Source organism: Papilio polytes, unplaced genomic scaffold (assembly GCF_000836215.1).
Source record: "Papilio polytes unplaced genomic scaffold, Ppol_1.0 DF824047.1, whole genome shotgun sequence".
Classification (NCBI taxonomy): domain Eukaryota; kingdom Metazoa; phylum Arthropoda; class Insecta; order Lepidoptera; family Papilionidae; genus Papilio; species Papilio polytes.
The window spans coordinates 3,984,614-4,000,361 of record NW_013525157.1 but is presented as its reverse complement, the minus strand read 5'-3'; the positions used below and the strand labels follow the sequence as shown (position 1 = coordinate 4,000,361).

General features: G+C 36.2%; 2 protein-coding genes across 6 annotated transcripts in view; both read right to left on the bottom strand.

The window, feature by feature from the left end:
• Positions 1-6: 6 nt before the first annotated feature.
• Positions 7-8,939, bottom strand: LOC106100396 (tyrosine-protein kinase shark). The gene is made up of 14 exons (XM_013279228.1): positions 8,733-8,939; positions 8,120-8,216; positions 7,974-8,050; positions 7,583-7,791; positions 4,976-5,174; positions 4,717-4,857; positions 4,326-4,431; positions 3,841-4,079; positions 3,379-3,519; positions 2,633-2,942; positions 1,916-2,145; positions 1,345-1,541; positions 677-902; positions 7-211 (listed from the first exon to the last, which is right to left on the bottom strand). The coding sequence occupies exons 1-14, from the start codon at positions 8,766-8,768 to the stop codon at positions 14-16; spliced, it is 2,406 nt and encodes an 801-aa protein (XP_013134682.1). The 5' UTR covers positions 8,769-8,939; the 3' UTR covers positions 7-13.
• Positions 8,940-13,652: 4,713 nt separating this feature from the next.
• The window catches only part of LOC106100395, a 55,944-nt gene continuing 53,848 nt past the window's right edge, over positions 13,653-15,748 (bottom strand). For 4 of the 5 annotated variants that reach the window (XM_013279224.1, XM_013279226.1, XM_013279223.1 and 1 more), the window contains exons 8-11: positions 15,395-15,633; positions 14,973-15,316; positions 14,672-14,889; positions 13,653-14,531 (exon numbers count right to left, since the gene is read on the bottom strand). In XM_013279224.1, coding sequence (XP_013134678.1) covers positions 14,453-14,531; positions 14,672-14,889; positions 14,973-15,316; positions 15,395-15,633 — 880 coding nt within the window. In that variant the 3' untranslated portion in view covers positions 13,653-14,452. The remainder of the gene's footprint in view (positions 14,532-14,671; positions 14,890-14,972; positions 15,317-15,394; positions 15,634-15,748) is intronic. The other variant, XM_013279227.1, reaches the window with a different exon arrangement.

Below are 15,748 nucleotides of genomic sequence, written 5' to 3'. Positions count from 1 at the left end.
CAGCAGCAGGCACTCACATGTCGTCGCTGTCTAGCGCCAGCTGGCTGATGTTGACGTAGTCAGGATGGTGTGAGAACACGTCCACCAGCTTGCTGAAGCTGGGCCGCAGGTCGGGGCTGTACGCCCAGCAGTCCAGCATCACCTGGTAGATCTCGTCAGGGCAATCTTCCGGCCTTTCCAACCGCTGGCCACTTTCAACCACTTGTATCGCCTGCAACAATGTAGAAAAAGAGTTAGGCAATGCATTTAGAAATGTATAAAAAAATTACAATTCAGAAAAATTGAGAACCATTTTTCTTCTTAGTAATATTAATCTGAAAGTTTAGATGGATGGATCTTATTAGAATCTTCAAATCGTCTAAATGGATGTTGATGAAATTTGGCATAGAAAATAAGCTAAATCTGAAAGAACAAATAAGCCGCTTAAAGTTTTTTTAATTGTGCACGGGTGTAGCTTCTAATCTATAATAATATACAGTGAAAAGATTTGTTTTTTATATATATTGAAATGTCTCAAAAACTATCAGGCCAATTTCAAAAAATTTTGCACCATTAGAAAGCTACGTAACCCCTGCGTAACAATTTTAATTTAACATGGACAAAGTCGCGAGCAACAGCCAGTAATTTATTTGTCGGAAAACTTCGACTAGAGGTATATAAGTGGTGTACGACTGACTTCGATGCCTCGCATGTCGCCGTAGGGCTGCTTGCCGTAGGAGAACATCTCCCAGAGCGTGACGCCGTAGCTCCAGACGTCGCTGGCGTGGCTGAAGGTGCCGTAGTTGTAGGCCTCGGGCGCGTACCACTTGATGGGCCACTTGCCGCCGCGGCTCGCGCGGTAGTACGAGCTGTCCGCGGACAGCGCGCGCGACAGACCGAAGTCGCTGATCTTTGCTTGATGTCTACAACACATATTACAATGTAAATTTGAATGAACTATTTCAATTCGATGGAAATATTTACATATATCAGTGACAATGACGTTTTTTTCATATATTTAAATACGTTTAAGTGTTTAATTTCATGATACAAAAAGAAAATAAAATTGTTTTTGTAAAACTTTAACTACATACTTTTGTTATATTTCGATAATAGAAGCCTAGGGTAAGATATGTTCCTATCCAAAGTGTAGTTTTATATCAACATAAATATTAGTAATTTAATGAACGCGAAAGATTAGATGGATGTTTGTCAGCGTTCGTAGCCTACACGGGTGAACAGATTTCAATGAAATTTGGGATAGATGTAGAGGATAGTCTGAAAGAACACATGGGGTACTGACTGTTTTTAATTTCTCGCGGACGGAGTCGCGGGCGAAGGTTAGTTAAAAGGCGTGCATGTTACCTGTTGGCAAGCAGTATGTTCCTGGCGGCGAGGTCCCTGTGCACGAAGCGGCGGCGCTCCAGGTAGCGCATGCCGGCCGCCACCTGGCACGCCCACAGCCGCAGCTCGCCGCCCGCCGCGCCCGCCGGCCCCCGCACCAGCTGCTGCAGCAGCGACCCCAGCGGCACCAGCTCCTGCACCATCGCCAGCGGCGGACCCTGCGCACAACACACATGCACACTTCATACTTAGCCAGTTCAGTTGGACTGTATTGGCATTTCACTATTGTATATGAACACTAACTTGTGCCAGTGAGTTCTACAATCTATGCCTGTCCTACTGTCTAACTGTATTGGCAAGCATGAACCATTACGCAAATTAGACAAATAACCCAAATTCAAAATTTTTAAAAAAATATTACAGGAAATATAAACATTATGCTGATGTTATATCGTCGATTTTTCGAACATTGTCACTTTAATTTAAAACTTTAACTATTCCACAAAATAAATTTAAAATTAACTTGAATTCCTAAAACCGTTGTAAATAGTACTCTTACTAAAACGTAGTATTTTTAAAACTTCGTACTAACCAATGAGACTCCAATAAGCCGGACGATACATTTATGTCGCAGGGACATCATGAGGCGCGCCTCAGCGAGGAACTCCCGCCTGTTGTTGGCGGCGTGCACCGCGTGCAGCGTCTTCACGGCCACGGGCTGCGCGCCGCCGCCCGCCGGGCTGTACGTAGCGCGCACTACTGACCCGAACTCCCCCTCGCCTAGCGTCGCGCCCAGTGTTAGATCGCTCATGGGGATGAAATCTGGAAATTAATGTACTTTTTAACTCTTTATTCTAATGAAATAATACACCGGTAATAATAAGAGAATCTATAAAATTAGGAGACCTAGAAAGAGATGGATTGATTGCGTGAAAGGTGACAAGAAGGGAGTGATGACTGAGATGACGGATAGTTATTTGGATGACGCCAACCCGGTGCGACGATTCTACGGGAGTACGAAAAGGTAGGGAAGATGACTTTATAATTTAATAAGAGACTATATTAAGAATTAAAACATTACAAACAGTGAAATCTAACTAATATTATAAATGCGAAAGTTTAGATGGATGTTAGAGTTTGTAGCCTAAACTGCTGAAAAGATATCGATGAAATCTGTTGTAGACTAGACCAGATGTAGAGAATAGACTGGAATATTATATACTTGTTTTTTTATGTTACAAGCGGGCGAAAGCTAGTTAAAAATATATAAATAAATGTCATTATGGAATTAAATATAAGCATGAAATACCTTGCAGTGTGGATAGCTGGCCATCGGAATTGACTGATATTTCATTATAATTCTCAACTAGAGATGCTACAATACTATTATTAACTGGCACTTTGTACGTCTCATTGTCTTGTAAATCATCGTTGTTGTTGATTGAATCATTGCTGAAGTCAGAACAGAAGGAGAGGTTCCTCGTGAGCAGATCGAAGGCATTGTTATTGGAGACCGGCGAGGGCTGAGTATCTCCCAAGATGTCCCGCTTCACTAGTGATAATGTTTGATTCATCGCTGCTCGTGTTGGTGATTTCTTTGTACGTGGCATTGTTGAGAACTGGAATTAAATTACATTTTTTCTAGTAAGCAATAAACCATAGTCAACAAAGATTAAAAACAGACATTTTTGGTATGTTTTAAAATAACCATAGATAGGACAATAAATGACATTTGCAGCCATTAATATGTAGCAAAAAAATTGTCAATACTATTTAAATAGACTACATATATAGAATCGTATAGCCCACTAATTGAAAATGACTCAAGAAACCAAAGTAAGTAGACAGATTATTCCCAACCGTCATCACTTTGTCTCCGTGTAGGGCCAGATGAGAATTAAAGTTTCATTCGTCTCACCTTTTGGGACCAGGGGACAGTTGAAATTTACTTAATTTCTTAACGGTTCCATCCGTCCTCTGATCACAAATAAAATGATGGTTGGAACTTTTTATTCCTTGTTTGTTCCTATGAAAATGTCGCGGACGGGATGTTACCTCTGGCAGCGGGGGCTTAGGTTTGGGCGGCACTGGCGTGAGCAGGCGCGCGGGCAGGCCGTCGGGCACGCGGCTGTAGTGCTCCACCAGCCGCTCCAGCGACTCCAGGTACGGCCCGTCGTCTATGTACAGCCATTGACCCTAAAGCACGCGATTATACATAACATTAAACATTTTACTGGTGTTAAGATTGGTAATAATATATTATAAATGCGAAAGTTAAGATCGGAGATTCTCAAACATATTTCATCTAACGCCGACTTTGAATTTCAGTTATTTTGTAGCACCCTTCATTTCCATTAACGATTTAAAAAAATATTTCCCTATTAAAAAGAAAACATTCAGGAACACACATTAGGAAATATGTCAACCAATAGAGTAAGTGCATCGATATAACAAATGCAATTATTCTTATTTTTCGAAAATTAAAGCTGTTTAATTTTAAAACATGTTTTTTTTTACCTCTTTCCTAATAATAAAGTTGTAAGGTGCGTCTTCGCTGAGCACGGTGAGGACGTACGCGCCGGCGTGCCGCTCGCTGTAGCGCACGAGGAAGGCGCCGTGCGCCGCCCGCGCCCCCGCCCCCGCCGCCCCCGCCTGCCGGCAGAACGCCTCAAGCGCGCGCACCGCCTCCTCGCGGCTCAGCGTGCCGTGGTACCACTCACTTTTACTAGTTTTAGGAGGATCCGGAGTGTGGTTTTCTAAAATAAAACAACCTTTTTATATATAATTTAGAGATGTACAATATTATAAAGAAAGATTTGTATTTTTGTATGCGTAAATAACTCAAAAAGTACCAGGCCCAGTAGGGGCCGCTTTCAAAAATCTTTCATTATACAAAAGCTATGTTATCTCTGGCAAAATATGCTATGATTTTGATTTTTCTTTAATTTCACGCGAACGAAGTCGCGAGCAGCAGTATTTTTGGTGTAAAACGTATATCTTACTTAGCAACTGGTAACACTCCATATGTCCATAATGTTTGGCGAGATCTGCTGGCGTTTCCTGTGCTATTGTTCTAGGACGGGAAGGCGCATTTAGTTTTAAAAGGACCTGAAATCATTAAATAAATTAGTCAAACTCCGCCCACATACAAAAGTTTAGATTGTTATATAGGCAGTGAAATGTCATTAGGGCTTATCCCAACACTGGCTGATAGAGGCTCAAATAGTTTAAAAATTACGTCACTGTCAGATAATGGAACAAAATCCGATATTTCCATCACATATTTTACACATTGGATTGTTATCAGACAATCTACAATTTGGTGGAACATGCCCTTAGGGTTGTGAAATGAGATTTTCATCACTATTAATAGAAATAAATGTAACTTATTACCTTTACACATTCGATATGTCCTTTTTGCGCGGCATCGTGTAGTGGGACCTTGCCGGTGGGCGCGTGCCGCATCTGGTAGTTAGCATTGCCCTTTGTGATCAGCAGCTCTGTTGTACTCGGCAGGTTGTTCTGACATGTGTACTGGAAACATAATTATAGAAATCATAAGTAATAGAAACTTTCTTTAATTTTTTTTCATATCTTTTTAAATCAAATCTAATGCTATGTTCAAATATTTTTATAAAATTAGATACGTTACATGCAAAGGCGTGAATCCGAACGAGTCCCGCACGTTGACAGTGGCGCCACTTTCGATTAGTTTAGCGAGTATGTCGTCACGTCCGGAGCGCGCCGCGATGTGCACGGCAGTCTGCCCATCTTGGTTCTTGGCGTCGCGGCTGCGGTATCCGGACGCTAACAGTTGGGACACTATGTTGAGTTCACCTGCCTCCGTCGCCCTGGAATTCAAATATTCATTGACTTTTTATGGGATTTTTAGGGAAGATTTTAGTGATCAATCTATAATAATCCCTTTAACTCTACAAGACATCTTGTTACCATTTTTATAGTATTTTATTTCCTCAATTACATACTCGAGCGATGGCCAGAAGAGCGCCCCCTGCCATTGTGTTAAAATGGGGATGCCGCTAAAATCTCCCCTAAGGCGCTATTAGCTCTAAAACCGATACTTACAATTGTTACAATGGATTTTAAACAAGCAGATAATATACAATCATTAAACAGTAATCAGATGTCTAAGAGTGTCTACTTAACATTCCGTTCATAATGAGATGTTCAAACAAAAATAACGTCATTGAGAAGCGACCGTGTGATTAAAGTGAATCATTTTACATAAACAATGATTCACGAATGTCAAACAGATGTATCTGGACGAATTGTAGTTAAGATATTCTACACCCCACCATCAAAACATTCCCAGCATATGACTAATTTTATTTGTACATTTTGATCAGGTATATTGTTTAATTAATTCTAATGTAGTCTAAATTATGATTCAATGTTTATATAACAACAAAGAGTTGTACAACACATGTGCAGCTGATATTTGAAATATTTAATTCAATACTTGAGTAAATTTGGCAGGTCTAGAACAACAATGATCTCTATGGAACCCTTCATTTTATGTGTTAACCTTTTCATAATTTTATACCACTTGCTTATTTTAATTATCTAATTAGGATAAAATGGGATAGAGAAGCATCTAAAATTTATTGATAAATATAATTAAAACCTTTTTTATCATCAAAAACTTTACAATAGCTTTAAATTAAATTACTTTAAACTAGCTTTCGCTCGCGACTCCATCCGCGCGGAAAAAAAATCAAATGCAAGTAGCCTATGTGTTCTTCCAGACTATCTTCTACATCTATACCAAATTTCATCGAAATCCGTTCAGTTGTTTTGGCTACAAACTCTAACAACCATCCATCCATCTAAACTTTCGCATTTATAATATTAGTATGATTAAATTACTTCAAAGTATATAAATGCTGTTATTTAATAAAAGTTCAAACTAACATATTCATAACTATGTTATTGATGGTATTTTTTCTGTACCCAGCTGATTTTATCACTTATGAATGTTGTGAGTTAACAGTGGAAGTACACATGTATATCAAGCTCTACACAAGCAGGAAATCACCAATAAACTTGCCAGTGTTTATATCACATTCATATAAACTGCAGTGCAAGTAAAAATCAAGGGCAATAACCTGTATGTTGGCAGCAACTCAGTTGAACATGAATACACTTTTATTTTTTTAATGTCACAAGTTTTTATTTCTTACCAGCCTATTTTATGACCATATTTGGATAAGTATTTAATTCAAACCTTTTTTTATTTTTCTTTATGATATTGTTTGGTAATAAAATAAGAGTGCTATCAAGAAATTATTTTGTGTTTTTAAGTTACTTTATTTACTTTTACAGCATTAATCCTGCAAGTTAATATTGAATTTAACTGACTTTCATTCAATAAAATTCATTCTTTTTTTTTACAATAATTTCCTCTGAAACATCTATGTAAGTGGGTTGTTTTAATAAAGGACATCCTGTAGAACCTTTTGTTACATAGAACGGACACTAAGTGAAAAGTATAACAATATCTTGAATAGTTCAAACAGAAACAAATGTAAGACAATGCACTTACACTGTCCAGTATCAATGAAAATCAATTGTTCAATAGTGATGATCTTCAACAAGCATATTTATAAATCAGAGTCAATTTGTATAAGGATAAGTGAAGGAAAATTAGGAACAATTTATGACACTTGACTTAATAGAACTTCCTTCTTCAGATAATATAACTTCTAACGGCAAATGTTTGTTACATATTCACATTTAGGGCCTATCCAACCACTGGCTGATAGAGGTTCGGATAGCTTAAAATGACATCAGATAAGGTAACAAAATTCGGGATTTCCATCACTATACATTGGATTGTTAACAGACAATTTACAAGAATTTGGTAAGACTGACTCTGATGACTTTATTATTTTTCTTTTGCCTTTTATTACTTTTAATTTAAATGTAAATGCAAGAATACTTACCTAACTCAAACTCTAAGATCTTTTTTCAATCACCAGATCTTATATTAATGTTATATTTGTGGTCTAAATGGCTAAATGGATATCAATAAAAGTCAGGAAGAACACATAGGCTATAAAATAATACTTTTGTTTTTTTACTCACATGTGGGAGGTGATAATAGTAGTTTAAAAATATTTAGAATTAGTTGTGTGTTTGGTATTTTAAGGAAATATATAGCAGTAAATGCAAATATCATAATTCCAATTAGAATCTATTTTCTTTTCCATACCAGAGACAACTTAGAAAATCAACTTACCGATGTAATAAATTTGTAGTTCCTTGTGTTCGAGATTCATGTGGTGGAGGTTGCCCTTTGCAGACAACAGACAAGCGAGTAACCAGGCCATTAGAGTCTCCACGATAATGCTGGATTAATGTATCTAGTCCATGAACAGTAGTGTGTTCTTCTATGGAGAAAAAGGCATCTTCTCCATGTCTCCGTATTTGATAGTGGACTACTTCTCCCTGAATAAAAGTTACCATTTTGTGTTATAGTACTTTGTACTTTACTTTAAAACAATCACATTATACGTTGACATTTTTAAAAGATGATAAATGGACACACAATTAATTTAATATCATCTAATAAGTACAAAAACATTTCTAAAAGCTTAAAGAGGTTATAAAACTATAAATTATATTCTTACCTGATGTAAAACAGAAAGAACGTAGTCTCCAGGCGATGTATTACTTTCGCGAACTAAGAAAACACCATCTTCACCTTCTGTAGCAAAACAAAGTTTTAATAAAGTTTACTCAAAACAAGTATCAAATTATGTCAATAATTATGTACCTTCTTTTAATAGTATCTCCGCATTTTCTCGCGATATTTTCCCATGAAACCAGTTTACATTATCTTCTCTGTTCATCCTCAACAAAAAAGAATTAGTCTGAAAGTTGAAAGAAACCTGCTTTGTAAGTGTCACACATCAAAACTTTTGAACAGTTTGCACAATGTGAGTTACTGAACGAATAAAGAATTCACAGTAAGTTTAAATCAATTTATGTTAATAACTTTGCTACCGCTCATTTGTATTTTAGTTTCAAACAATTTACAAGCAAAACATTTTATAGATACTTTGATACGTATCGTAATATGAAGCAAAATTAGTTCTATTTCTTTCACACTAATGATAATAGACAACTGATTAACCGAATTATTTAAAAAAAAGAACACAAAAAGGCATCCTTGTTTTCACTAAGCTTGTTCTATGGCGTCAGAAAGAGACGGGTATAGATTGAGTATCATTTCCATTTATTTGGATTATACGCTGTAAACGTCAGATAACTTTAGTCAATTAAGAAACTTTTTTAAGTTTAAAATTCTTGGAAATCCACTTTTATCAAGCTATCGCTTTCTAGAAAGGATTAATTACATAATTTCTAGATAATTATTAATAACTCACCTTTAATAATATGAATGACGTCATGGTTGTTATCATTATATCCAACTTTAGAAGCACAAAAATATTTACAATTGGCGAATTTAATATTCCTTTAAAACGGCTATGTATTTACATTTTTTTAATTTGCACATTTTAAATAAAATTACATTTTATATTTTAGCACAACTTATTTTAGTTATATACTTTTAAAATATTCGCAGAAACGAAGTGCGTCTAGCTACAGCCGGCAGACAGGCGTGAGGCGCGGTATCCCCGACTCTGCCTTCCAACGAATGACTCATAGCAAGGTCAATTCCGAGAAATGAATCACCAGTGTACTCAGTTCAGCAATGCCATAAGTAGTACGCATTCCCTCACAACACTACTTTGCGTCGTTCTTTTAATTTGTGTATAGTAAATACGTATACAATTATGCTAAAATTAAAATATTGAAACTCGCAAAAGCGGTAACCGTGGCGATAAAACTATGCAATAATGTAAATAATCCGATATCTATTAGCGAGTTATTTTTGCTTAAAAGATGCGTTTATTATTTTTTAATTATTAGGATAAAGTAAAACAGATAAATGCACCTGTAGACAATAAATCCAGCTAATAAAGTAGCTCCAAGACATCTATTAATTAGTTTTTTGATATTTATGTTCGGAATGAGGATATATGAATAATAATAGATCACACTCGCAGTGCATCTTAATTCTACATCAAGGATGTTTGGTGACACTAATAACGATTAGTATAATCTGCAATTAATTAAGCATATTTAAACTGTTTTAATATCATCCACTAATCTAGTTTTTTTTTGTGTAGCAGCACAAGCATTACCATAGATATTTCTGATGTGACAAAGAGGTGTAGGAGAACTCTATCCTTACTCTACCTTTTTAAATAAGGAAAAGGTGGAATGGGAAGAGCGTATTGGAAAGGAGAATATTATTGTGTCCATCACTCTGCACTCCATAAAAACAGGGCAAAGCATTTGCAGCCTTTGATGTTTGGAAGCGGTCACTTCGCAATTCTAGCGATATCAAGTGTCCGCTTGTTCGTTTGCTACCTTCCTTGTATAAAATAGATTATTTATGATTTTATTTATGTTGCTACCTAAACGTAAATATATTACAAACGCCGGTAGAGTTGTGACATTTGTTTTCTTTTAAGTTATTTATGGTATTGCAACGCTCGGTTCGATTAACTTTAGAAAGTATTTGCTATAGCTAAGTGTACATGTAATGATTGCACAAACCAGTCCAGCTAGAGGCATGTTTACCTCACGAATGCAATGTTTATTTACTTTCATTTGGCAGAGTAACCTCACTGCGAACTGCGAAGAAGAACGAATGAATTACGACACAAAATGCCATTCGGTTACAACTATTACTTTAGAGTTTGTAGGTTAATTGATAAGACAATTGTAATAACAATGTTTTGTAAAGGAATATTTATACAAGATTGTTGAGTACAAACTACATTAATCTATCTGTCTTGCTTGTTGCACGTTAAAATATTTTAATTACTGAATGTACCAGGATTCTTGCTATTCTTACTATTTTTATGTGTTTTTAAATTAATTCCGTATACTCATTTCCGTACGTGTCAATGTTTTTATCATATGGTATCTGGCAAGGTCCTTAAAATAACAAGCGATGATTAAAGTTCATGAGTCAATTGCGCGGAGTCTTGTCTGTGAATTTTAAAATCCAAAATAAAGTCACATGTAAAATGTAAACCAAACAAAGTAGCTACGAAAACATAAAGTGATTTTAGCACTGTTTTAATATTTGATCAAGTTCGATTTGTTTGTACGAGTTCTTCCATTTTTTTATAATTTTTTTTTTTATATATAACAAGGTGGCAAACGAGCAAGCGACCACCTGAAACCGCCAAAATGGCGAATCGACCGTTGCCCATAGACATCCGCAATTGCAGATGCGTTGCCTACCCTTATACGACGGAGGAGGAGACGCACATATAGCGGATATTTCCCCTTCCTACGCATTTCCTCCACCGCCAAATCCATTTCCTCTTCCCATCCTCTACTTATAAGAAAGGGGTAGTAAAGGGAAAGGGACTTAAATTAGGCCTCCGGCACCACACTCATCAGAGGAAACACGGAATTGCTCCCATTTCACGCCTGTCTTCTGAGTGGTCGTGGTATTACACCGGGCGTGCCGGCCCATTCGTGCTAAGATGTTGAAGCGGGCACTACCACTGTTAAATTCGCTGATGAATGTATTAAAATCTATACAATATATAAAAGGTGCGAAATTATATATGCTGTGTGCGTGTATCATTCACATCATTCATTTCCCGATGAAAAGCGGCCCGGCCACTTTGCAGTATGTAGAGCTTGCAATTGCCGTAGTGATTACGTAATTCCAGATTTTCTCGGACAACTTTTTTGACCGTAAAAACTTTAATATTGATCTTATTTTGTTACGGTGAATAGTTACATGTTTTAGTAAATATGTTGTGTATAAGTTAAGAAAATCCGAACTTTGCACAGATATGTACGACTCTCATATACGACTATTATAGTTACATTACTTATGTGACAATAAAGAGTACTAATTGTACTATTAATTACTTGTAATTATTACTAAAGAGTGCTCTGCAGCGAATAGTAACGCTGAACGGTTAAAAGAAATTATTTTTTTCTATATATTTTCATAACCATTACAAACTATTAAGTTCCTACATATTTCAAATATTCTACTAAACTCTACTTATACTTATAAAAAACATTTAAACGCCTTCGATGGAGGATCGTACCTTTTACAGTTCTTCAATTTCTGCTTCCATGTAGTTTACAAGTCTATATTTTTACGTAATGTTAGACATAATTCAATGTCCTGAATTTCGTGTTCTCATGATGGTGTTCGTAGGGCAAGGCAGCCAGGAGCCGCCGCGTCGCCGTCGCCGAATGACTCACTCCGCTTTCTACCAACTACCAGCACCGGTCGATGACACCCAGCCCACTTCGCTATACAACACGCAACCTATTTATATATACACTAGTACGCTATTAATAAATTACACGACATTCGTCTATCAGGACAATAAAGCGATAGAAAGAATTGATCCATTTAGTTTGAGAGAATCTTTTATTGTTTTCCACAATAACCTTTATAAATAGTGGAAGAATAGTATAGACTGCGAAGCGGTATACTGAGGGTATTTTACAATTTGTCTTGTCTATTCATTTGACCCTTCTCTTATCTATGATGGCCAGAGACTACTTAAAATGAGTATTCTATCTTCAATTGTCTATTGTAGGGTTAGAAATGTTTATTTAAGCTTTTTAAATTCTATTTAAGGTTTTTTTTTCGTTCTACCAAATTAAACAACATTTCATATTATTTTAAAATGTCATGAAGAATATTTTACTTTCTGGTTTTAAATTATTGATTTCGAATGTTTAACTGTATGCCTTAAGTACGTATCGGTTAAAAAAAAATCAATATAATTATGAATCCTTGAACGCTCAACGAGAGAACCTTCCGATCGACCTCAAGTCGCGCGAAGTGACCAAAACAAATAAAAACAAGGAGACCCGGGTCCGGCCAGTTTGCGCAAAAACCAAACAGTAGCGCGGATGAGGTAATCGTTTCCATTCTATCAATGAAAAAACACAACTTCTAAAATAAGCTTTTGCCCAAACGATAACTGTACATATACGATTGTGAATCAACCCATTTGATATTCAAACCTACAGTGTAAGTTTTAAAGTCTATTTTTGTGTGTAGTTGTAGTTGAATAATTCTAAGACGCCATTTGATAATTTTAACAGATACAAATAATGAGTCATGCCGTTACTAATGCAGACCACAAAGCGTGAACGGTTACATACTTCGGACAGTTTAATAGATAATTTAAATTATAATTGCTTTACCAACTGTAATCGAGCTACTGTAGGATTTGAAAAGAGATCGCTGGAAAAAATTAAGTAACTACTTTTAATTATAGGTACTTTATCAAAACAGTAATAATAGCTGAGTGGAATTATTTTCGTCTGTCATAGAAAATGTGGCAGATTCGATTCTGATATTTGTGTGATCTTTTCAGTGTTTACTAGATATTATTTTGATGCTTGTACAATATTTCTTGTTGAATACAAACTTTATTTGATAAGGGAAACAGCTGTAGGTAGTAGAAATTCAGTAGAGTCAGAGCCTGTTAAAAATTATTAGCAAGAAGTTGTATAGCTGTATTATTGCTAAGAAAGTTTCAGTTAACCTGAAAAACATTGTGACAACTAAAAGGAATAAAAAAATACATTTATTTCAAACTAAGCAAGATAAGGATTGTTTTTTTTACCAATGGAACTTTAGTCGATATTATTCAACTACTATACGGTTTAAACAATCTTTATGATATTTTTGAATATTGATTCCATGCAGGATTGTTGTTTTAAAATTAGGATTTGATAATAAAACAATACTTCGTAAACATGGCAATTTATTATTTCGTATAAAAAACTCCACTGCCTAAACATACATACATATTTAGACAGATTATATAAAAGTACAAAAACATATAGACGAATTGAGAACCTCCTCCTTTTTGAAGTCGGTTAAAAAGATCTTACATCTATGTAAACATAATTTCATTTAATTATAATGATATACGCAACGGGGTATATAAGTTTATTATGACAATACTTTGGACGTTATTGAGTCACATTACAAAACAATAAACATATACTAAAATCGTATAATTATTTGCTCTTAATTTTCATTTTATTCTAATTTATTAAAATAACTAAAACTAAACAATTAAGACCAATTTTAACAATAATCTCGCTGGCAACTAAATGGTTTTAAATTTACAATAAAAATTAGGAGATTTTTAAATTTATAAAATATCCCTAACTATAAACGCGTTAGTAAACAATTTAAAATTAATTAATTTCTATCAATTATAAATTAAATATTATAAATAAAACCGTAGCTTAAAAATATTTACAAACACTTATCTATTCTAATCTATCAATAAGTTGTTTTATTTTAAAAATCAAGAAATAATTTGTTGTCGAGTGATAGAATTAAAACAGAAATTGAAATTTAAAAGTGAATTAAATTCATTCGAATCTTTTTCTTCAACTAAACTATAAATAAACCTTAAACTAAAATATAACTGGTATAGAAGAAACTAATTAAAATGAAATAATGAAGATTCAATAATATATCTCACTTATTATTATGCGAATTAAAACATGCATTGTTGTATCACAGCTTATATATAATTTATTTAAATTTTATAATCTAGGGTTAAATAAAATCTTATAATTGGACGGAAAAATCTTATAGATTCTATATCAGAAAAATTTTTTTTTAAATAAAGGGCTTTAAAACAATTTTATGCCTAATCCTCATGAACAAAGATTTAAGTGTTTAATTAACTTCAAATTAAAAGAAATTTGAATTCTCCTGACACTAACAAAGGTATGATATTGCAAATCTAACCGTGGTCTTCCACTGCTGAGACACTTGGAGAAAAACCATGTAGATTTCTATGATTTTAGAACGAACTGAAAGTTGTGATAAAATAGTTCACAATTATTTAGACAGTAGAAACCCACAAATCCCTAAACTTAACTTATACTTTATTATGGGCTAAAAGCTCTTAACTAAAGACTTAAGTTAATCTATAAATGGGATGTTTTAAATGACTGAGATGCTAAAGGAATTTAACAGGATAATTTGTTTTGTTGTATTATAAGGCGGTCACGTGTAGCAGTTGTCTTCGTCGGCGTGGTCGGAGCAGTCAATGGTGCCGTCGCACAGCTGCGCTAATGTGATACATCTGCAACAGAGATACTGAATTACCAAATGTCAAAATGAAATACCTGTACAACATTTGGACATCCCTCTTATCCTATTTGAATTAACAGTGATTACAATATATTTTATCAGTTCGGCCGTGAATGCAGAATGTTATCTGACCTGCCGTCGACGCAGCGAAGCTCCCCGCTGGGGCAGGGCGAGGCGTGCGCGCGCGCCGGGCTGCTATAGCGGCCGGTGCCGCGGTGGCTGCGGGGCTCCTCCGTCTTCTCCCCGGCACCGCCGCTCCCGCTGCCCCCGCTGCCCCCGCCGCTCCCGCTGCCACCTTCCCCCTTGCCTTCGCCAGACTCGCCCACATCCTCTTGCAGATCGCCTGCTTTCTGGAATGTTATTTACATTTTACGTCTTTTTAAACTATTCATTAAATCATTCATCAACCAATCGTTTAGAAAAATATATTTACCTTCAACATTGATGCACCGTTTATAACCTTCTCCAGGTTATTTATTGACTTATCGAGATGAACGCCCATATCTGATATGGTCTCTCTTATATTTTCTTTGGCATCTTCTGGCATGTGCTGAGATGTCGTAGTGGTACGGAGAGTGGTCCGGGATGCTTTCCTCTGAGTTGTTTTTGTCTTGACTCGAGTGTCAAGTTTACCTTTGTTCTGCGCCTTGGTGTCATGTATAATGGGGCGGCTGTAGGGCGAAAGGCGGGCAGGCGACGGTCGCCTAGTAAAATTGCGTTTCAGGCCATTTTTACTATCGCTAGTCATAAGTATTTCCTTGCTGCTTTCAGACTCTCCTGAAAAATGAATATGTGGTTGATGAAAATCTTCTTACTTTATAAAGTCACGTTGATATTTTTAATAGTAATTCATACCATTCCGATGTACCGCGTCGTCAGCGTACCCTTTGGGCGTTTGGAAGGGCCTACGCACGGCGAGGGCGGGAGCGGAGCCCGCGGGCTCCTCACCGGGCTCGGGGTCGGCGTCGGCTACCTGCTCGTCGTCGTTATCTCTGCGCGCGGCGCACTGCTGCTCCGCCTCGTCCTCTCCGCGCGGACAGTCTGCGTAGCCGTCGCACAACCAGCGCGTGTGCACACATCCGCCCGACGGACAACTAGTGTTACATGGATATGAACAATCACGCTCATTACCAGCATTAGGAAACTAAGTACTTATAGAAAAGGTTTACATTTTAGAGGAGTTGAAGTGGTCAAAGTCATTAGTATAAA